Source organism: Rhinichthys klamathensis, unplaced genomic scaffold (assembly GCF_029890125.1).
Source record: "Rhinichthys klamathensis goyatoka isolate OS25496 unplaced genomic scaffold, OSU_Roscu_1.1 h1tg000060l_1, whole genome shotgun sequence".
Lineage (NCBI taxonomy): Eukaryota > Metazoa > Chordata > Actinopteri > Cypriniformes > Leuciscidae > Rhinichthys > Rhinichthys klamathensis.
In genome coordinates, this window is record NW_026606605.1 from 4,279,875 (window position 1) to 4,304,002 (window position 24,128).

The window sequence follows — 24,128 nt, forward strand, 5'->3', positions numbered from 1 at the left end:
ATTTTAGTTGTGGGGAGGGAGGCAGACTGATTACATATTCCGGTCTAGGCCAGTGAATAGTGTTGCAGCATGATAACTCATGCTCAGTTGAATAGAAAGAGAAGGGATTTACTAAACAGTGCAGAGAATGTGCAGTCAATAAATAAAGTGTTTCAACAGCATATGTTTGATGCTATTCTGAGGACGCAAGTAGATTAATGTGTCATTTGTTCAGCGTGTAACCTTTGCAAACCATAAAGGTCGTGTCAGATCAACCACTTGGGATATGTACAACATGTTGTAGAATTAACGTGTCTAAAATGTGCCTCCAGTGAACACTTGTGATGGGATTTTGTCTTGGTCTGAGATCAGGCAGACATAAAATGTTCTGAAAAGTCTTATGCATGTTCACTACCATTTAAAAGTTTGGGGTCGGTAAGAAAAAGCATCTTATGTTCACCGAGTCTGCGTTTATTTGATTAAAAATACAGTTAAATCAGTTTATTTTGTGATGCAAAGCTGAATTTTTAGCATCATTACTCAAGACTACAGTGCCACATGATCCTTAACATATTGAATTCATGAAATTAATATTTAGATTTCATTGTATTTAATCAATTAAATTAATAAATGTGTTCAGTGGCATCACATTCATATACACAATTACTGAATTTGACATTATGACCATTTGATTGTATTGTTTATTTCTGGGGCCGGATTCAATCACTTTACCCAAAAATAATAAAATGAATAAAAATACTTTGTAAGTTGTAAGTCTGCTGTAAGTTTCAGCATATAACCAAATATATATATATATATGTGTAAACGTTACATATATACAAATACAAATGAGATCAGGCTGAGTTATGTGACATGCTCATGTTTCCCCAACCACTTCCAGAATGGTTCACTCTCAGAAGAAATATGCAAAAATTGTACCTTTAGGGATACAACACCTTGTCACCGGGACAGTATACTCTCAAAGGGATATCTCTGTACCTTGTTTACCCTCATAGTAGTACCTAAGGGCACATATTATTACCCAAGGGTACAAATATGCACCTTATCAGCGTGCAAAACTGTCCCTTTAGGGGTACTGCCCGAGTGACAAGCTGTTGTGACCTTAAAGGTTTTGCAAATTTTTCCCTCCTGAAAGTAAATCAAAGTGCATTTCTAAGGCTACGTTCACACTGCGAGCCTTATTACTCAATTCGATTTATTGCTCAGATCCGATATTTTTTGTATAGCTGTTCACATTGTTGTTTTAAATGTGGCCAATATCATATTCCAGTGCGAACAGATCATGGTCCTGAACTGACCCGCATGCGCAAAAGAACTATAAAAAGACGTCACGCAGCACTTTGTCATATGGGTGTAAACACAGAGGACATTAAAGTAAGTGATTATGCATTTATTTATAGTGTGATCTGCCGCGAAAGCCAGCGAATACAGGCAAAAAAAAAGAAAAGATGAAGATACGAAAAAAGAGAGCAGAGTTCGTGTTTTGCTTGTATGAGCTGTACCTTTCGCAACTGTTTTGATAACTTTGGGTATGTCAATCAGTGGCGGATTTAGCAAATTGGGGGCCCAAGGCGAAGGTATATGGGGCCCCCCCATCCGATCTTTAAAAGAGAACGAAAATGTTTTTTTTTGAAAAATAAACCATTAAATGGCACTTTCTGGAGAGTTTTGTGCAAAGAAATATAGAAAAAAAGTAGGTCTAGCAAGTCTTATATTTCTGTAATTCACACAGATCAAACACAAATATGCTGACTGAATAGATTGCTAGTTGAGAAACACTGCTTTAATTAATGTTTTTATGATGACTTTGTGAAAGGTTAACTAAACAGCATGAGCCTACTTCCAGCTGGCCAGTAAGTTATTTGGCAAATTTCATTCATACAGATCTGTATTATGCTATAGTTTTTGATAGTGTTATACATTTCTCACAGATAATCACGATGATCATTGCGTTTGTCTTACCGAATGTGGTAGCTTTATGCAATTACAGTTTGTCTATAAGCTTTTTTTTTATTATTAATGCCGACAGTAAAATGTTGCCAGATATTGCTACGAAAAACAAGAAAAACGAAACAAAATAAAAATAATAATCCGAAATAAGTTCAAAGCTTGTGTTTTGGAAATAAGGTTTAATATCACTAACCCTAACATACAACTTTCCACGTTAATAACTTCCTAAAGTGTCACATTAAATCAGAAAAACCGGTCCAGGAGACTACTGCCACCTTTCCATTAGGTGGATCTGGCAACACGTAGGCTGCACCCGCGCACTCACAGCGCGCTCTCAAGCTCCGTTCACTGCGCTAGCTTCTCGCAGCAACATGAATTTCAAACACTCATATGAGGTGGTTTAAACTGCTAATTAATCATTCAGAGAGCGTGACATTTTATTTTTGAATGTAAAAAAATGACAGAGTTCCGGACCTCGGTCACCTCATAGCTGGCCACGACCACTTGTAACATATCGTTAGCATTGTTGTCATTGTCAGCGGGCATCACAAAAAAGTTTGTTACCTTCTGCAATTTTGCTAAAAACGTTTTGCTTTCCTCCCGCTTCCTGCTTTTTCAGCACCGCTTGGGTAGCTTCGCTTCATTTTTACTCTGTCTACTACTCTGTACACTCTGTCTGTCACTCTGTACACTGTCTGTTAATCACTTATTTTTCTCCGTCAGTTTTTTTGGCGCATTACAGCCTTGTCACTTTCGCACGCAGAAAGTGAGATAATGGAATAGTCCAATGTAGTGAGGTGGGGGGCCCCCCTCCTGTCTGCGACACTAATGATTTGATGCCTTTTTTCGCAAATGTTTTTTTAGAAATATATAATTTGCGAAAAGTTAAAACAAAACAAAAACTTAAGCATAATTTAATGGGGCATTTTGGGGGCCCCTAGGTAGCTCGGGGCCCAAGGCAATTGCCAACCTTTGCCTAATGGTTAAGTCCGCCCCTGATGTCAATTCTTTGAAGTGACTCCCATGAGAACAGAATTGTGACAAATGTTGCTCTAAGTGATGTAAAATTCGCATGAATTCCGACTGTGGTCGCATAGCTAAACATCTGACCTGTATCGGATTTAGTACCACATATGGAAGTGGCACAAATCGGATTTTAAAAGATCCGATTCCATGTTGTTTGTGCTGTTCACACTGTCATGAGACAAACAGATCTGAGTCACATGTCTAAGACATCAGTTTACATCAGTATGTAACTCTGTCCTCTTGTAATTGTATCACCTGTTGTGCATCCAGATAGTGTAAGAAAAAAGCTCATTTATTATCTGTTATGTCTTTGTTGGCAATAAGAGCTCTGATCTTCCCAGTTAGGATACACTGTGCTTTCACTTGGTCATTCTGTAGGCCTTGTGGCCATAAATTTGTATGCAAATGAGTGGCATCCCGTTGCTAAGGCTACACTGTCGTCAGGGGAAACAGCCTATCACGTTGTCTGTTTTTTGTGGGGGTTTTTTATGAAAGAGAAAGTGTCTTCCTCTCTATTGTTGTAGAGCATATGCATCTGCAGTTCTGTAAACCCTTCCTGCAGAAATGCAAACAGGCTCACTGCAATGTCACAGAGGAATATAAACTAATATCAAAGTTTTATGAGAAATTGCATACGGATGCCCTCTGTAGATTACTAAACTAACTAGATTAAACCGATAGATTCTCCGGAGTGAATAGAATCTGCTAGCGCCTTTAGGATATTTACTTTCATCATTAGTTCCATGTAAACATTTACACGATTGTGGGAAGATATTCACCCCTCCTATTCTTTTTCTTTTTCTAATAATGATGTTACAATCTTAAGAATCAATGGCACTCTACATGTTATGCAGTGATGGATGACTATAATGAAAAGCAGTTAACAAAAACAATTACATAACTCCTCTTCATTAACACTGAATGCCTAAACCAAAATGACTGATATTGATTGTAAAATGTATTTAATTATTATAAAATGTTTAATCTGCATTGTAGAATACACTCTCACTCTCTCATTACATTTCAGTCGTATCCAACTCTTGGTGATTCCATGGTCCATTCTCTCGCCATACTAACCAAAATTAAGGTCACTATGCTTATAAAATGCAGTTGACGCTCTATTTTATACCTGAACTATATATGAACACAAACAGGACTGACAACCATATTCTGTAGGGGTGTGAATCATCACTGGTCTCATGATTCAATTCGATCACGATTATCATGTCAACAATACCATTCAATATCACAATGCATCACAATGCGTTGCAATATTACTGCACATGGTTACATTTTCGTCAATGAATACAAGTAGTCAGATATATGAACTCTTTTTTTATTTTATCTGCTCCAAGAAAGTACACTTCCTGAATGTAGTCAAACAAAACTTACGTCTGAACACAGCTGAAGACAGGAGCATTTAGAACTAATAAACACTAGTAAATACTAAAAGCGCATGAAACTGTCAGGTAGAGTACTTAAGTTACAATAACTTGTGCACACACACTCACTCTCACACACACACTATGTTAAAATAGTGGGTGCATTTTTTATTACTCGCTTTTGTTTCACCTCTCTCCGCCATTTTACGCAAGCGAGACAAGCGCGTACTGTATGTAGGCTATAGGCAAACGTTAGTAGGCTGAAATGGCTATAATCGATTATGGTCTATTACTGCATCTATGCACAATCATCCGCATCACGATGCATCGTAGAATCCTAATATTCTGCTGCTGTGTGATTGTCATTAAAGAGGTTTGAAATGATGATGTTTTCGTATTTGATTGATTGCTTTCTTGTTTTATATTTCATGCTTTTCATGATTTTGAGCCTCTATGATTTACCCTGGTTGTATCTCATGACTTCCCACCTCAGGTGCAGGATGCAGTGCGCTGCAGGATGGGTGGCTGCAAAGACGACAGTGAAAACTCTCCGGACTCCTGCAAGAACGGCCAGGTGCAGATCATGGTGAATAGCATTCCATTCCATTTCATCTCACGTGGGACTCTCAGAGGGTCGGCTCCTCCTCTCCTAAACAGCATGGGTTACGGGGTGATTGTAGAGTATTTTTGGTCAGTTTATTTATAGTATACATCTAGTTCGACCGTACAATATTAAAATGTTGTAAGGTCGAACTTGATGTACTATAAAAAAACTGACCAATAATTATACTCTACGAGAAAGCAATCAAGCACGTCAGTAACATACTTAGCACTTATAACCTTGTGGGGTATTTTAATAGTTTTTGAGCCCTTTACCCAGTGCCCTGCAGCGATTTGTTCGTGTCAAAGACTAGACTTGCATGTAGCCATGGTAACTACAGCAGGAACTCTCCAATTGTGTGTGTGTGTGGATAGGTTTGGATGAGAGGGATAACCGCCCCTGCAGGTCTGCTCCACCTTTCCACTTCATCTCCTCAGCTCACCGCTCACTTTTTCTCTCTCTACCTTTCTCTCCGTTCTGCCTCTTTGCCGGCAGAGGTGCCCACACCAGCCCAGCCTCTACAGTCAGGACCAGTGTGGGTCACTCCGATATTCACCTGGGTGCTGCCAAGGCTGCCACCAAAGTTGCCCCGCCCACCCTCCTCTAGTCTTGGCCAATCACAGTCATGGACACAGCCATAACCACACCCATAACCACACCCACAGTCTCCACCAGAACCACACTCAGACTCTGAACCACAACCACCTTCTCAATCACAACCACAACCACAACCACTCCCACGGCCTAAACCACAACCACGTCCACACTCTCAACCACACTCTCGACAAGAACCACACCCTGAACCACAACCACATACATACACTCAACCACAACCGTGCCCACGTTCTCCGCCAGAGCCTAGTCCTGGAGCAAAATCACATGACCGTACGTCTCTGAAATGAACGTGATTGCATGTGTTTGCTTTAGAGTTAGTGCTGTCAATTTGTGTAGCTGATAGCATACTGTGAGCATATTAGCCCGCTAATTAGATAAGTGGCTAGTTGTCAGCAGATCTGACTCTAATTTATGTAGTACAAAGTAACTTCATTTCCATGGCTGTGCAGTAGAAGTTTTGCATAGTCGCAGGTCTCTTTTCTTGCCTTTTCTTTTCAACTTAAACATGCAGGTATATGCATACATATAAGTTGCTCTCACTGGGAATGCTAAAATTGCTCCACAGTGTAATGCCCTCACTAAAGCTTTGTTTTGAACTCCTTTGAGAGTCAATTCTTTTGGCAGCACTAACCAACACTGAATTCCAATGAAGGCCTGGAGTTAAAAAGGTTTACCCTGAGGGACGCAGTCATTTTGCGTCCATTGTACTGTTTTTTTTTTAAAGAGTTCTACCCTCTTTTCATAAAAATCATATCCGTTCTGTTTTGTTTAGGTTTTTTTTTCTTTCTTTTTTTTTGGAAAGTCAAGCCCAGCTGTGTCAGACTGCAATATGCTAATTTATTTTCACTTCGGTTCAATGTAATTAGTGCTGGTGCTAAGGGATCTGCTTTTATTGTAGAGGTGTTGCAGATGTGTTGCATTAGACTAGGACTTTGTCGAAACTGTTTGCTAAAATGAAAATGTTGTTTCTTTTTGATGGACTTTAACCGCCACATACTGTCTGTTACTGCCCTCAGCTCCACCCTTCACCATGCCAAAGTTGTATGACTGTATGTAAATTATCATGAACTGGCATCTATATTTATAGTTCACTTATGGATAGCATGTCGTTTGTAACAAGATTAAGTTATCTCTCCTCTGTCCTTCATTCACCTGCACAGACGGACTTTGAGAAAGATGTGGACTTGGCTTGTCAAACGGGTAAGTATTTCTTTTACCCTCCATTATGCCTTTCACTATTGCACCTCTTTGCTTTCACATTCTTGCACTTTCCTCACCGGTTCATTCACATTGGCCTGGTTCTAATGTTGTTTGTTTGGTTAAGTTTGTTAATGGAAAGTTAACCCTGCACATTGTTGTCTCCCCCTCACTTGCAGAGAGAGGACACCCATGTAAGTCTCACACTTAAGTTGGCAATTTGTGTTACACTAAAGTATTTTGTTGTTTTGCATAAATTGACATACCAAATGTGCATTTTGCTCTTTGATTACCATACCCTTATCATCTTCAGCATACTAGGGCATTCATTTTAGCTTGGATACATTTGTGATCAGTTTTGTCGATGAGAAACTACCATTGTAATAATATTAACCTTAAAAATTAAAAAAAGGAAGGTTTTTTTTTTCTTCTATAGGCATGTTATTTTTAATTCATTTATTTAAGTTTTTCCCCTTTTACTTTTTCACCTTTTGACTGAGTTATATTTTCTGTTAAATGTGACCTTATAAATTATGCATAAAATGGTTAAGCCTTTACGGCTGATGGTTTTTCCCTTAGAGGAGCTGTTTTGTGCATGGCTTTCCCTGCTATCCCTACTTAATTCGACTGAACTCCTGCTGTAGCACCAGCCTTTGCAACCGTCCAAATTTGCATGCTGAGAATCCTACTTACTAACTCACCTGCGTGAAAATATTTGTCCTTTCTTGCCCTCACTGCCTTCTGCACCTTTGACCCATTCCTGCTCTTCTGACCTCTGCATGCTCCATTTCTACGTAACTGAGCTCATTTTCTTTTGTCTCTTTTCCCATCATTCCCTCCACCGATCACATTCTCTCCACACCCACATGAATCAATCTTGCTTACCCTGCCACTGCTTCAACCTCTCTCCAAAACATCTGGGTTCTATACCTTTGGGAACTCCTGTGTAACCATCTTACTTCCCTCCCCTTTCCTTTTCTGTAATGTATCATTTCACCATCCAACTTTCTGTTATGATTGGTTTCTCTCTCTGCTCTTTGCCTCTCTGTCCATCTGTGTGATCTTGTGCACTCGACTTCTGCTCCTGTCTCTTTCTTCCTCCCCACTTCTGTCTATCCGTTCTCTCTCGTTCTTCCTTTCTCCCTATCTCAGTCATCTTTAAGGAGGTAAACACCTGTAACCCTGCTACCATAACTGGCACTCTATCCCGTATCTCCCTGGATGACGAGGACGACCCCAAGTTGTCAGCTCATCAGGAAGGCGTTAATTTCAGCAGCTTACCTGGGAATATCCCACCCCCTAACCTCCTGGTGCAGGTACCTGCTTTGGGTACCCTGAATGAACTAAGCGAGCAGCCGCTGAAGAAGGATGTCAATGTGGAGCAACAAGGCCAGCATCAGCGATCCGGACCCATCTACCTGTGCACCGAGAGTGGGCTGGGTTGGACCCGACCAAACCCTTCTTCCACCCAGGATTCAGCTGGAGGAGGCGGGGAAGGGGACTACATGGTGTTGCCACGTCGGACAGTCAGTCTCAAGCCCCCTCCTCCACCCCAGGATGAGGGGAAGCCCCTGAACATTACAGTAGATGACCCTCCCTTTCCTCCGCCCCCTTCACCCTTGACTCTGCATCCAGCTGAGAGTGAGGCATACCCTGCAGACTTTGCAGCTGTGGACCACATCAGCATGAACCTAAACCGCTCCTACGGCACTCTCAAACAGTTGCCGGCCCACACCGGGCACACGCACTCCAACACCCACACCCTGCAGGTCAAGCAGAATCGTCCCTCTGTCCGGCAGATCCTTACCTCGGGAACGGTGGAGCGCACCAGAACCCTTCCCCGCAACCTGGGCAGCACCAACACCAGCCTCTCGGCTGGATCTCTGGAAGTAAGTAGGGGTTAAAGTAGGGGTACATTCTTTCACAATCTAGAACAACCGTCACTTCTGAATGTCCCAGGGTATTTTGGAAACCACCTGTGGTTTGCAATTGTGGCATACAACCTAGGTACACAATAGTGCTGTAATCTCCTGGCATTCTTGCCAGGAAAAAGGGAACCGGGGACCACATAGCACAAAGAATCATGCTGGCAGAAAAATGTCAGGTAGATCAACACAAAAAAAAACAGAACAGAGATGAAACCAAGCATGAATGCAGTGATTGCAAACACGCCGACCTAAACACATAAGCCGTAGAATCTTACCTAGCCACAGAGAAATTACGATTAAAGGGCTAGTTCTCCCAAAAAAAATTAATCGTCATCATTTACATTCCCAACATGTATGACTTTCTTCAGTGAAAAATAAAATATATTTTGAAGAGTTTATTTGTACTTTTCGTCTACACAATGGAAGTCAATGAGGTCCAAAACAACACTAGACCCCACTGACTTTTGTTTCCAAGATATCTTCCTTTGTGTTCCGCAGAAGTCATACAGGTTAGGAATGACATGAGGGTGAGTAAATTATCATTTTTGGGTGAACTCTCCCTTTAAGGTGTTGTTACAGGAGAGCAATACAATGGCTGATTTATCTTATTAGTAGTGTCTCCTTTCATTTCGGGGCTGGATGATGTTACATCATCTGTTGTCCCAGAGACGCAATGCATACTGATCATGTAGCAACTCTCTCATCAGTCCATCACTGGAATGCATTCAGGTGTGCCTTCTAAACCCAGAGTCCCCTGTCAACATGATGTTACACAACTTGGTGACTGCATCAGGTTGGGTGTGTTTGTATGTGTGTGTGTGTGTGTGTCTGTGTGTGCAGTTGCGCTTCTCTCTATAATTACACTACAGCCCCACAAGGAGGAACAGCAGATGGTGAAAGAGAAACAGCCAGAGGAAGTGCCTGAGAGAGCCCGCATTCCTTCATTAAATGACACAAAACCTTCCCGCTCTGTCTCCTAAACATAGTTCTTGGGGCTGGGGCATGAATTTATAACTAAAGTCAGTTGTCAAACTTAAAGTCAGCATCAAATTAGTAGGTTCTATTTTTTTTATTTTTTTTGCACAAATAAAACATTGTTCTTCATCAAAATGTAATAACTTGCTCTGCATCTAAAAAAATAAAAATAAAAAAAATCAACTAACATCACCCTACATCAGCCGTCTTGTTTCAAACATAGTGCCTGAAACTCCAAATGGAAGTGCTTAAGCTTCAAAACATTTTGGACTAAATATTTTATAATTTTTGAACGTGATTTTTGCTGCTTTCTAGCAATGAACATCATCAGAATATTTTTTTTTAAACAAAACACTAAAAATGAAAGTATATATAATTGAATAACAATAATATTAATACACCAGAATGGTGTATCATATTTTGTAAGTGCGGCAAATAACAGGTAAACTGAGAACATGCTTATAAGCTTTCGTTTATAAGGCCTAGTTAGTTTTTGGCAAAATACCAATTTATCAACTTATATTTCCCATTAATTAAAGTATTTATTTGAGCTTTTTTTTTCATCCTTCATTGCCTGATTTACTCTGAAATAAATCACATCATGGAAGTAAAATATTAATTTCATGTTGACTTTAAAAATGTGTTTTAATACTTTGGCAGCTGACCACCTGTGAAATACAGAAAATGTTTCTCAATCATTCTCTTTCTGCCTCTGTCTCACACACTTACTCATAAGTGCCTTGGTTGTTAGAGTATACTTCATTTAGCATATACTTTTCATATCAATCATCATGCTGGAAAGGCTGCAAAACACCAGGTTTAGAAGTGATTTTTAAAACTTTTTCTTTAAAGAACTCAAGTTTGGTGATGTAAGGTTGGGGTCACAAAGGAAAAGGTTCCTGGGTATTGATATTTTAGTGGGCTTGAACACTGCAGAGTTTGTAGTGCTTTGGCTTGCTGTCACCCAACTCACCAAGTGACACCTTAACTTTGTCAACAACTAACTTCTCACACTTTAAACAAGGTATAAAATGTGACTCACTCTCATCCTCCCTTTGTGAGTATGCCCAGGTCTTGACTGGTTTGTGTTCAGTGAGTTTGAGCTTGTGACAAATTGCCACAGAATGTGTACAGACCCTATTGGTTAACTGCATTTGTGAATGTGTTTTGAATAACTTAAACTTTTTATTATAGACTATTGCATCTCTTAAGTATATGGCATTTTAAGCCTCGATTAGTGCAGCATTTTGTTTGCTTTTCAGATTGCCTTACAGGGTGCAGACATAGGAAACCTCTCAGAAATCCATATATGACACTTAATGTACTTCAATTAATGCCCATGGTCCAAAATTATTGCTCAAAAGTGTAAATAAATGTATATAAAACCATCTTTGCCATGTAACATCTAGCCTATTGGTTTAAGACGAATAGGCTTACACTTGCCGGTGTGTGAGCCATTCACTATAAAGTGACACAAATGACCGACTAAAGAAAACATTTGTCATGATTCACATGTCGTCAGACTTTAGAAGTTTATATATTATGTAATTGATATATTGCATCAGAACTTTATATATTTTTTCAACAGAACTCCATGTGACGTCACTTTGTCCTATTCCTCATATTAAGCCATTAAAATGAAAATATGAGGGAGAAAAATGTTCCTCGCCAACAATTGTTCTATCATAATTTTGTGACCATTGTCATGTCACTGCTAAATAATGCCACTGCTAAAAGGTATAAGTTATCACATTTTCCAAGGACAGTGGTTTTCTGAACTGATTTTAATTTAAATAATTTTGGACGCTGTTCATTATACACTCACCTAAAGGATTATTAGGAACACCATACTAATACTGTGTTTGACCCCCTTTCGCCTACAGAACTGCCTTAATTCTACGTGGCATTGATTCAACAAGGTGCTAAAGGTATTCTTTAAAAATGTTGGCCCATATTGATAGGATAGCATCTTGCAGTTGATGGAGATTTGTGGGATGCACATCCAGGGCACGAAGCTCCTGTTCCACCACATCCCAAAGATGCTCTATTGGGTTGAGATCTGGTGACTGTGGTGGCCATTTTAGTACAGTGAACTCATTGTCATGTTCAAGAAACCAATTTAAAATGATTCGAGCTTTGTGACATGGTGCATTCTCCTGCTGGAAGTAGCCATCAGAGGATGGGTACATGGTGGCCATAAAGGGATGGACATGGTCAGAAACAATGCTCAGGTAGGCCGTGGCATTTAAACGATGCCCAGTTGGCACTAAGGGGCCTAAAGTGTGCCAAGAAATCATCCCCCACACCATTACACCACCACCACCACCAGCCTGCACAGTGGTGTCGCCAAAAAAATTCTGACTCTACCATCTGAATGTCTCAACAGAAATCAAGACTCATCAGACCAGGCAACATTTTTCCAGTCTTCAACTGTCCAATTTTGGTGAGCTCTTGCAAATTGTAGCCTCTTTTTCCTATTTGTAGTGGAGATGAGTGGTACCCGGTGGGGTCTTCTGCTGTTGTAGCCCATCCGCCTCAAGGTTTTGCGTGTTGTGGCTTCACTAATGCTTTGCTGCATACCTCGGTTGTAACGAGGGGTTATTTCAGTCAAAGTTGCTCTTCTATCAGCTTGAATCAGTCGGCCCATTCTCCTCTGACCTCTAGCATCAACAAGGCATTTTCGCCCACAGGACTGCCGCATACTGGATGTTTTTCCCTTTTCACACCATTCTTTGTAAACCCTAGAAATGGTTGTGCGTGAAAATCCCAGTAACTGAGCAGATTGTGAAATACTCAGACCGGCCCGTCTGGCACCAACAACCATGCCACGCTCAAAATTGCTTAAATCACCTTTCTTTCCCATTCTCACATTCAGTTTGGAGTTCAGGAGATTGTCTTGACCAGGACCACACCCCTAAATGCATTGAAGCAACTGCCATGTGATTGGTTGATTAGATAATTGCATTAATGAGAAATTGAACAGGTGTTCCTAATAATCCTTTAGGTGAGTGTATGTGCAAATTGCACTATGCAGATGGGCAAACCAAAATTGTTAGAACTGAGCAAGTTCCTTCTGAGCAAGTGTTTTTTGCTGTTTACCGAAGATTAGAGATGTTTACAAAACTGAGACATTTATGAAATATTATGCCATTTTCCAAACATACCATAGCTTCTGCTGTTTACAGTATATGCAGACGCATACTTTCTTGTAATTTCAAAGGCTAAAATCATCATCACTGATGCTGTTTTATGGAGGGAAAAAAAATAGTTTTTAACATCAGTGTCAGGCCTATATCGGTTTGACATTTTCAGTGACACACATGAGGTTGCCAAACAGCCTAGAATGAAATATATGTTACATTAGATGTAACAAAGATATGATGTGGGGAGCACACATTACAGTATCTTATTTCTCCCAGACTACTTTATTCGTGGTGATTTTCTTTTCGTCTTATTTTAAATGGAAATGATTATTTATGCAAACAGTAATGCTGTAACTACTACACTGCTGTTGCAGTAAGACGCCGCCCCACACACACCTGTTGGTGACGGTGAATACCCCTTTCCTATGTTCATGCTGAAGTTCAATTTGAAACCATACATCAAAAAAACACCCACTGGAAAAACGCAGTTCAGTCAGCTGAGGTGTATAATATGCTCACTGCACCTGCATGAGACAAATGCGTCATGTGCGCCAGAGCCGAAGTTTACTCAGGTGCTGAAAGATGTGCACTTGTGATTGATGGTGTCTTCTCTCCCCCTCCCCCTTCCCCCAGAGGAAAAGAGTACGGTACTCTGAGCTGGACTTTGAGGTAAGAGCCCGTCCCCATCTGTCCATAGACTGGTGTTTGTGCTTCTGTCCAATATTAGCTAGAGAGTTTTCAATGGACTTACAAAAGAGCCAATAATAGTTGCCGCTCTGGTGCTTGTTTCCCCCATCATGCATTTAGTATATTAGCAACAGTCCTGTCCATGGCTGAACTGTTCAGTGTTTCACATGCCTTGATTACTTAGGCTGTTTAAGCGTCATTTCAAAATAGGTTGACTACACAATCCACTTTGCCAGGATATTTGTTTTGTTTTGTTATAGTTATATATGTGTGTGTGTGTGTGTGTAGAATAAAGTTAAATAGGTAAAACCCTAAATTAAAAAAACACCATAAAATATATTTTATAAATAAGTATATATACATGTGTGTGTGTGTGTGTGTGGTAACACTTTACAATAAGGTTCATTCATTAACTAACATGAACTAAGATTGAACAATACTTCAGCATTTATTAATCTTAGTTAATATAAATTTCAACATTTACTAATACGTTATTAAAATCAAAGATTGTATTTGTTAACATTAGTTAATGCACTGTGAACTAACATGAACAAACAATGAACAGCTGTATTTTTATTAACTAACATTAACAAAGATTAATAAATACTGTAGCAAATGTATTGCTCATTGTTAGTGCATGTTAGTTAATACATTTACTAATGTTAACAAATTAACCTTATTGTAAAGTGTTACCATGTATTTCTACAGTAGTACTCTATATCTATATAGTAGTACATACACTGTAAAAAATAATCCTGTAAAAAAACGGTAAACTACTGGCAGCTGTGGTTGCCACCATCATACCGTAACTAAACGGTGTGTTACTGTTTTTGTGTTAGAGCATATAGCTGTTAAATTAAAGTTTTATACTGTAGCTGACAATACGGTATTTAGCTGTTAATTTCAAAAACAGTAACACACCGTATTTTTACGGTATGATGCTGGCAACCACAGCTGCCAGCTGTTTATTGTTTTTTTACAGGATTATTTTTTACAGTGTAATTACACATACATTTTATGGTACCTTTTTTTTAGTTAGTTAGTTTTTAGCTATTTCACTTTATTCTGCCCAGTGTGAATTCCAAAGACTAGATGGATTACTCACAAACTAATGACACAACAATATATATATATATATATATATATATATATATATATATATATATATATATATACTGTATATATATATCATTCCTGTTGTCCACATAATATGGTGTGACAATAGTATTACATTTACTGTAGTTTGCATTTTAGAAATCTGCTCACCTTATTTCAAAATGACATCTTCGATATGTCATCAATATGTGTGTTGTATAATGGCTAAACATAGCACCATACACAAGCAGTAAGCTATATGTTTCTGAATACAAAATGATCAAGGCTGCAGAAACACTGAATCAGTGTAGAGCTCTTTAAGTGTGGAGTGAGTGGCATTAGTGTGTGTGAGTGAGATAAACGGCGTAATGAGACGAGTAGAGACTGCACGTGTATGACTGAGGCAGTCTGGAGGGAATGGGCACCTCCATGGAATGATCAAATGGCAGAATCCAGCAAATCTCCAGTCTAAAGTCTCCCAATCCATTTTTTTCCGGAACACACTCGTGTGTTCTTGTAAACTAGCAGTTCTTCAATTATGTTTGAAAGCTTAAGTTAAGTTATGACTGGATATTTGCTCTCCGGTATGGAGGCTTCTTCTCAAACAGAGGTATGTCTTGTTACTAACTCATTCAGATGCTTTTAGAGCTTCATAACCTTCTCCATTTTAGTCAGTGCTGCATGAGATCTTCTCCCTCCTTGCCCAATAAATAAATTAGGGTTGTCAGGTGAATAAAATAAGTTTTTGTTTTTGTTGTTACAGAGATGCATTTCAAAATGTAAATTAGTTGAAATCATTTGTGGTGCATTTAGTTTTAATGCATTCAATTCCTCTTAAAAAATAAACAAAATATTCAACTAAAATCTGTAAAAAAAAAAAATTATAAATAATGATAAAATAAATAAATGGTTAGTCAGTCAGTTAAACCACTTTGTTATGCTGGTTTGGTGCACTTGTTTGCTGGTCAGGCTGGATTGTTGTGGTCTGGCACTCGTATTCTAGTCTGTAGACAGAATACATTTAAACCGGTAAATGTGCTAAATGCCATCAAATCAAAATATTTTCTTAATTATAAACATATTTAACTTTGGTAGCCCTAAAACAAAGATATCTCACGATAACACTTGCAGAAAGAAAATAAATGGTAAACAAACTTAAAATATCATTTTTGCTTAGAAATCAAGCGCACCACATGAGAACAGTGCTGATATTCACAGGTTAGAGCGATGCTCAATGTCGGCTCTGTGCAAAAACCAGCTGTGACTGCAAACAAAGTCCCTTTAAAGGGATACTCCACTTTTTTGGGAAATAGGCTCATTTTACAACTCCCCCAGAGTTAAACTGTTGAGTTTTACCGTTTTTGAATTCATTCAGCCGATCTCCGGTTCTGGCGGTACCACTTTTAGCCAGCCCGTTCTCATCCCAAGGCGTCATACATGTGACGCTTTTGACATTTCGTCTAAATCCAACGCACATGGCATCCTTTAGCGTCAATATGAGACGCAGATCCCAAGGTGTCATAACCGTACCCTACCCTACCCCAGACCTAAACCTACCCATAACAGTACGTGTTATATTGACGCTAAAGGATACCATGTGCGTAAGATTTCGACGAAATGTCCAACGCATTCTCATCCTTTGGCGTCATATAGGTGGCGCCATATGACATTTCGTCGAAATCTTACGCACATGGCATCCTTTAGCGTCAATATAACACGCACTGTTATGGGTAGGTTTAGGTCTGGGGTAGGGTACGGTTATGACGCCTTGGGATCTGCGTCTCATATTCACGCTAAACGATGCCATGTGCGTTGGATTTAGACGAGCGTCACCTGTATGACGCCTTGGGTTCTGCGTCTCATATTGATGCTAAAGGATGCCATGTGCGTAAGATTTAAACGAAATGTACAAAGCGTCACATGTATGACGCCAAAGGATGAGAACGGGCTGAAATGTCATATGGCGTCACCTATATGACGCCAAAGGATCAGAATGTGTTGCTTTTAGCATAGCTTAGCATACATCATTGAAGGAACTATACTCTCATTCCTGCGTAATAATCAAGAAACTTTACTGCCGTACCATGAGTCCAGCAGGCGTAATGATATGACGCATCGACTGAAAATAGTGCCCAGCTAGGTAACTTCCAACATGACCAACTTCCAACGTTCCAATATCATTGCGCCTTCTGCACTCATGGTACGGCAGTAAAGTTTCTTGATTATTACGCAGGAATGAGAGTATAGTTCCTAGCCATATCAGCCTAGAAAATCGCAACTTTACAATTTCCGTCGGTCTTAGTGCACGATGTAACTACAGAAGAGTCAAGTTTTAAATAGGAAAAATATCGAAACACTTTGGTCATTTTTTTTTTTTTTTTTAGAAATGCTAATGGTCTTGTCCACTTCAATGATGTATGCTAATCTATGCTAAAAGTGGTACCGCCAGAACCGGAGATCGGCTGAATGGATTCAAAAACGGTAAAACTCAACAGTTTAACTCTGGGGGAGTTGTAAAATGAGCCTATTTCCAAAAAAAGTGGAGTATCCCATTAAGGCTAGTCATTTTACTCTGCGGCCATCTTTGAAATCTTAGGCAGCTGTTTCAGTCAGACAAGTATAGCTTCAATCTCTTCACCAAGATTAGGATTAAATTTCATATTTGAAATCACCAATTTAATCTGACTACAACTGTCTCATAAATGTTGTTTCTAAATACTTAAATCATGACAAAAAAACTGCATTTTTCAGGCTGAACCAGCCAATGCGCATGTGCAGTCATAAGCGCGCATCTCAGAACACTGACTGTTTCTACAGCAAGCGGAGCTTCTAACAGCAGTTGCAGTGACGCGATGACTTTACATATTGGCGATTGGCTCTTTTATTTAGAAGGCGGGACTTATTCCATCATATTGTGCGTTGCACTTTCTCCCATAGTATTAGGACTGCAACGTCTTTGCTACAAAACAGCCCAGCCAGGTTCCAACCACCTCCATTTAAATCTGGGAATTGGTGGAAGTGTCTGTAAGTAGGGAATTATACTGACCAGAGAGCTTTAATATTGCTTGATACCCATCCGTTTTATTAACCAATCAGAACACCCCCCTTTGAGAGGATGAGTGTTTATTGTCACCCTAGTCTTGCGGTTTAACTCAGTTACCGTCGACCCAGCTCCTCCCTGGCCTGCCCTTTCTTATTTTTGCTTTTGTTTTTTTTTGTTTTTGTTTTGTTTTTTTGTTTGTTTGTTTTTTCCCCTTCCTTACAGAAAGTGATGCACACTCGCAAAAGACACTCAGAGCTGTACCATGAACTCAACCACTCCACCAAGTTCCACACCATAGACAGGTATAACAGGGACCCTGCCATGTCCTCCTTCAAGGTAAGACCCCTCTAACCTGCAAACCCCACACTTATACCCAACCCAAGTGAAATAATCTCACCCTGTGCTTGCTAGAAATCCTGTATATTTGCGATACATGATCACTAATATCACCATGCTCACACGTGCACCACTGCAGGAGTTTCAAAGCAATCGTATCTGGAGCACTAAATTGATTACTTAAACCTGAAACACTAATGGTATTATTAACATAAATAATTCGTTACTTGGAAGGCAGAAAACGTCTTGTTTTAAGGATGCTTTAACCTGCTTTAAAATCAAAGGGGTTCAAATGCATCAAAGGTTTTATAATAAACATTAAAATGCAAAATGCATACGCTAATAAACACTGAAAACGATATAAAAATCCCTTATAGTGGACTTTCCTTAGTGAAACATTTTATAATGCAATGAAAGCCGACCTCTAACTTTCATTGTATGGACAAAACGATTAGTTTATGCTTCACAAAAGATAGAAAAGCATACAGGTTTGGAATGTTATGAGGGTGAATAAATGATGACAGAATTTCATCTTTTGGTGAACTGTCCCTTTAAAAGAAATTTAAAAAAATATGATGGGGAGTGAACAGTTTGTATTCTGGTTCTTGAAGTTAAAAAAACAACTTTGAAAGGCAATTGCACATGCACCTGGTGTTTGGAAACACATCTTTATCAGAGCATTCTCTGCTTTCCTTATCCCCGAGCCTTGTGTTCTGTAAGTTAATTAATACAGTATTAATAGATGGATCATATTCAGTCTTAATCTTCTCCAAGTACACCTGCCTTCTGCAGTGCTGTCTCCTGCTTTCCCTGGAAAGAGCTGACTGTTCATCTTTCCATTAGCTAGACTGCTGAATCTTTAATGTTCTATTAGAGGAAGGAGCATTGCAAACATCCATATGCTGGTGTCCAGAGGCTTTTGTCATTAAGGTTTAAAAACAATTGCCCTCCGAGTAATTACCTGCCTGCAATTTGTGACAAGTGTATACTTTGGTGGCATTTGCCACATGCTCACTCACTCTTCATTTGGATCATGCTGTCTTCAGCCTGAGTTTCGGCTCAATTCAGGCCTTTAGATCGCTGTGCTACATTACTTTTCACCAGAGGCGTGCCCTGGGGTGGCAATGGCTACTGGAGTGATTTGATTGGCCACTCCAAAATTCTAAACTAGGATTGGCCATCTCTCAAGTCAAGACCTTGGCTTAAATCGAACAGGGAAGCAATGTCAAGAAAAAAACAATTAGATGGAGTCTATGGAGTCAAGAGAAGCATTGAAACGACGCAGGACATAAAAGCATAAAATACAGCAGACAAGAAAACGTTTATTTATTGTAATTCATTATAATTTATATGATGCAAGTTTACAATGTGTAATTAATAGAATGTTTTTTCACATGCATTTTTAAGACTATTTTGATGATTGCTCAGTTAAATGTTTTAAATTTGACATTATTATTATTATTATCAGTGAAGATGGATTATGCTTCTCGACAAAGAGTTTGTGCTTTATATGGGCCACTGCTGTTAAAAACTGGACAGCCTAATGCTGGATTATAGGTGCAGACAAGCATCAGAGATTCATGTTCTAACATTACAGAGGATCAAACTCGTTATTTTTGCTTTTTAAATGTGTTGACGGTGTAGAGTCCTTCTGGCAGTATTGGCGAGTCATGAAGCTTTAAACATTTGCCTTTTGATTCCCAATGGGAAAGCAATTACAGCATACAATTATTTTGATTTCATGCCACAGGTCTCTGAATATGTTGGCAATGCTATAATTACAACCATAATGGTGTTTCAAGAGAGTTTGAAAAAAAAAATTGCACATTTGTAATTATTATAATCACCCAGTGCCTATAAGACAATCAATTAATTGGATTTCTTCTTCAGGTCAGGACTGGTGTGAGTGATTTCCCACTAAATGTTGGCATAATTCATTCTTAAAGAAGCGTTTTTCACATTTATGAAGATAACTGTGATCTAAAAGACATGAGTGTGCTATTTAACTACCTCTACAGTGGATCCCAATCCTGCTGGATTCATAGCCATTCAAAATGGCGGAGCTTTTCCCTCAAGACCAGTCTACCTCATGAAACCACATCTACCTCAAAAACTAAAGCTGTGCTAAAAAGTGCCATGTCAGTAGTCTTTAAACCCCTCTAACAATCCGGCCACCTTCACAGGTTCCTCCTCCACCTCCACCACGACAATCCGAGCCTTTAACACGGAGAATGAGCTTCGTTTACAAAGAGAGCCAACGTAAGCATGTCAACCAGACCCCGTATTCCCAGCCCGGTGTGATAGGGCCTTGATTTATAGAGGCTCTCATTGGTGTCGTGTAAATCCCGTAGAGTCCAAGAGGTGTAGAGGACTAAATGTTGGGTGTTCACATTAGGTCGTGTTTTTCCGTGCTAACTTGGCGTGGAACATTCCCTGTGATGTTGTGATGTGCTGTTGTAAATCACACAGCCTTGCTCTGTCATTGTGCTTGTGCTAGTTTAAACCCTTTCTTTAACTTTTTATTTAAAACTAAACCATAAACCACAAACGTTTCAGTAAGAATTAATCAACATTTGTTTTAAAAGATCATAAACGCATACAATCTAGTTTTGATCAATGTGACCATAAACCTGTATTAAAATTGAGAAATACCTGATCGGTATACGGTAAGTACGTAAGCACATACTCTTCCAACAACAAGGTGGTTCAGATGTACTGTGTTTGGTCAGAAACATGTTATGTGTGTGGGCCGGTAAAGAGATGAGTGCACATTCGGGAAAAATCTAAGCCATTTTTCCCCTCCTGTCTTATTATAGACTTGATTTTTATCCTATTAGATCATTCTAACAGCTGGTGAGGACAGTGAGCTTAGTGGGTCTCTAACACATCCAAAACGGCACTGTCCATTCCATCTAATCGTCTTTCTCTCTATTTCCCTCCTACATACTCTGACTTCAATCTCTTGTTCGTACCACGGGTTCGCTTCATCTCATTCTCTTTTTTTTTCTTTTTTCTTTTTTCTATGGGGACAGTAGTCAAGGGCCTTAGTCACTTGCAGTCCGTTAAATTGCACATGTTAGTGTGAATGGAGCTTGATGCAGTTTGAAAGGCTGTTAACCTCTAAGTGAAGATGCTGGCTGGGCTGATAGCTGTAGCGGAGGCACCCCATATGGTCCCAAATGGATGAAGGACTGGTACCCTGTGTTCAATCTATTCATGCTAATGGGGATCCTACAAATGAACACAGCGGGGAACTTGAGAGCAGAGGAAGGCAACGGTCTGGCTCTTGAAATATGCATTAACTGAAAACTTCTCCTCTTACTCCCACAGTTGTATGAAAGTGTAAACATCATACTTATATGTGTGGGGTTAGTAATAATAAAAGATTTGAACAAACCCCTAAAACTATTAAACTTATGCACGTAACCCGCATTTGTTGTGGATACGACTGATGCTTCAAATGATGCATTTCTAGGCATTTTTCTTATAATGCAACGGATGAAAAAATCTCAAACTTCCTTGGAAGGAGGATTGATGTATGGTTTTTGGAAGTAAAAAGTATGAATTGCCATATATTTTACAGTTTATTCCTACATAATACTCAAAAAATCCATGAACGTTCACAGTAAATAATTAAAATTGAAAAAATAAAATGTACAAATATATGAGCCACCCTGTAATTTAAAATTGAAATATTTTTTTGAAAAAGTTTTGTTTTCAGATCTTTACATTTAGTTATTTCCACATTTTTTTTTAACCATAGCTTTTTGTTGTAAACTTACTAATTTGTTCTCTCATTTTAAGTAAATCATACGCACAATTTAATAATTTGTTTCCCCTCTAAGTCGTAGGAACTAAATACTTAATTCATGTCTATGATTTAACTCAAATTAATGAATGTATTTGTAAATCATTGCCATTATAAACTATTATATATACACTATTATATATATATATATATATATATATATATATATATATATATATGTATGTATTTGACCTGAATACTTTTTGGGTGAAAAAAAAAACATTTTGCAACAACCCAGAACACCCTAGCCACAGTACTTGTTGATAATGTTGCAAATCATTCATGGCAAAATACATTATGGCTAAATAATTTGTAATCTGGACAACATTGCTAGCTAAAATATGTATCCTAGTTGAGTCACCTACTCAAATTACTGTCCATAGGTGTTAAAGGCCTTCATCTACAATTTGAAAGTTTAATCCAAACCATGATTACATTTTGTGACCCCTATCAACTAGTATTAATCAAACTGCTTTCTAGTACAAATGGCTCATTAAAACTTTCAAAACCATATAGCACTGATAATGTATAGTAACAGTGCAAGGTGGTCTCATGAATCAAATACTGTAATTATCTTGCTGTAAAGGTAATGCTCTTACCGTTTATCAGTACTCAGCACAGTGTGTGTGTGTGTGTGTGTGTGTGTGTGTGTGTGTGTGTGTGTGTGTGTGTGATTATAAGCGCATTATTTATAAAGGGGGTTTATATATTAGTGCATCTGAGTGTTTACCTAATCTTAGCGTGTTTGCTTATGCCTCGATGAAACGGTTTCCCTGCAGTTGAGTTGAATTATTGGTATCAGAGCCCAACTGTGAAGTTGTTTGAAACAATTTGCTAGTGAAGGCGAGTAGCAGATGCTTTCCCCGACATTCACCGAGCTTCATCTAGAGACCTCTATGGCATTAATTAAATAACTGATTTTTTTTGCAGTCTTGTATTTGCCTTTTGTCCACGCAAAATTAGCTCCAAAATGATATTTTCTTTACAGAGTATTGTGTTGACCAAACTTGAAGCAGATGCACCATCAAACAGCTTAATGAAGGGGCTTAATGCTGGGATGGGACTCTTACACACACACACATCAAAATGCTAATTTGCAGTCTGTGCCAATTAAGACGTAATTAGTGAGATATGTCATGTCTGCAGATTTGGCCATGTTGCATGGGCTCTGTTCTTGCTGTATTGTAGCTCGGCTCATATCTGGATCATGACATAGAAGGGATAATATTAATTTTAGTGACAGTTTTGTGTCTATTTTGCCCTTTTGTGGTTCTTTTAACATTGAACAGAGTAGAATAGATTACAGACTATTAGCCAAGCTGACATAATGCCGTATAACTCAGCAGTAGTTGTCAAGGCAGAGAGACCAGATAAGGCTTTTAGCGCATTATCCTTTATGCATAATGTATGACTTTATAATGGAGGGAACACAGAGGTCATGTATGCAGTGAAAGTGACCGTATACATCAACATTTATTGTGGTTATCCGATCATATTTAATACTATATTGGAGTCAAGATAAACACATTTCACTGAAACAAATGGTCTAATCTGTACATAATGCCTACATTCTGGCCATTTATTCTGGTTTGAGACCCCAAAGCTCACTGATATCTCCTCCTGTAATATAGAAATGCAGAGGGGAGAATTCACTAAGATTGCGTTGTTATACGTGCATGCTGTCTGTGGTGTTTTAGCACCAGTTAATTTAAGGAATTATGCAAATCAGTTATACAATTATGCATTAATTAATTAAAATTCAATGCAAGCAAGCCCCCCTAAAATGTTGGTTAACGCAAATTGCATGACACTATTGTTCATTTTGTAAAGTTTTGAGTGTCAGTGTCATTTGATCATCTTTTGACGACTTACTACATGCCAATTTGGCAGAAAAACGTTTAGGGAATTTTTTTGTGCTTTCAAGTCATCCTGTGAAGTTCGTATTTACGAGTTGGGAAGTTATGTTTACGACATCCAGTCACTTTTGTCAGAGCAAAATGCCGGTGTAGCTTCTCTTATTTAACTACACAAAAAAACTAAAGGTTTTTTAACTGTACTTCTAGAAAATTAAGAACGAAGATTGTGCGTGTGTTTAACTTTTTTATGTGATTAATTAATTCATTAAGCATATTACATATATTGTGATTAATATATTATGTTGTATTTGCTATTATTATATATTATGTTATACATGCTATGATCAGAGTTGCCAGGTTTGCGTTACACAACCAGCCCAATTGCTATTCAAAACCTACCGAATGATGGCAAAAACTATCCCAAACGCGTTCCAAGGGGGTTCCCTGTTTAAAATCAAGTTCAGAGATTGGGGGAGGGGGGGTGGG

At 38.8% G+C, this 24,128-nt stretch overlaps 1 protein-coding gene across 20 annotated transcripts in view; it reads left to right on the forward strand.

The window, feature by feature from the left end:
- The window catches only part of adgrb2 (adhesion G protein-coupled receptor B2), a 346,370-nt gene that overhangs the window by 313,930 nt on the left and 8,312 nt on the right, over positions 1-24,128 (forward strand). For 9 of the 20 annotated variants that reach the window (XM_056249712.1, XM_056249721.1, XM_056249717.1 and 6 more), the window contains 7 exons: positions 4,852-4,944; positions 5,455-5,844; positions 6,735-6,774; positions 6,951-6,965; positions 7,924-8,660; positions 13,451-13,486; positions 17,865-17,978. In XM_056249712.1, the coding sequence (XP_056105687.1) occupies positions 4,852-4,944; positions 5,455-5,844; positions 6,735-6,774; positions 6,951-6,965; positions 7,924-8,660; positions 13,451-13,486; positions 17,865-17,978 (1,425 nt within the window). Of the gene's footprint in view, positions 1-4,851; positions 4,945-5,454; positions 5,845-6,734; positions 6,775-6,950; positions 6,966-7,923; positions 8,661-13,450; positions 13,487-17,864; positions 17,979-20,161; positions 20,238-24,128 lie in introns of all 20 variants that reach the window. The other 11 variants (XM_056249727.1, XM_056249729.1, XM_056249730.1 and 8 more) reach the window with 6 other exon arrangements.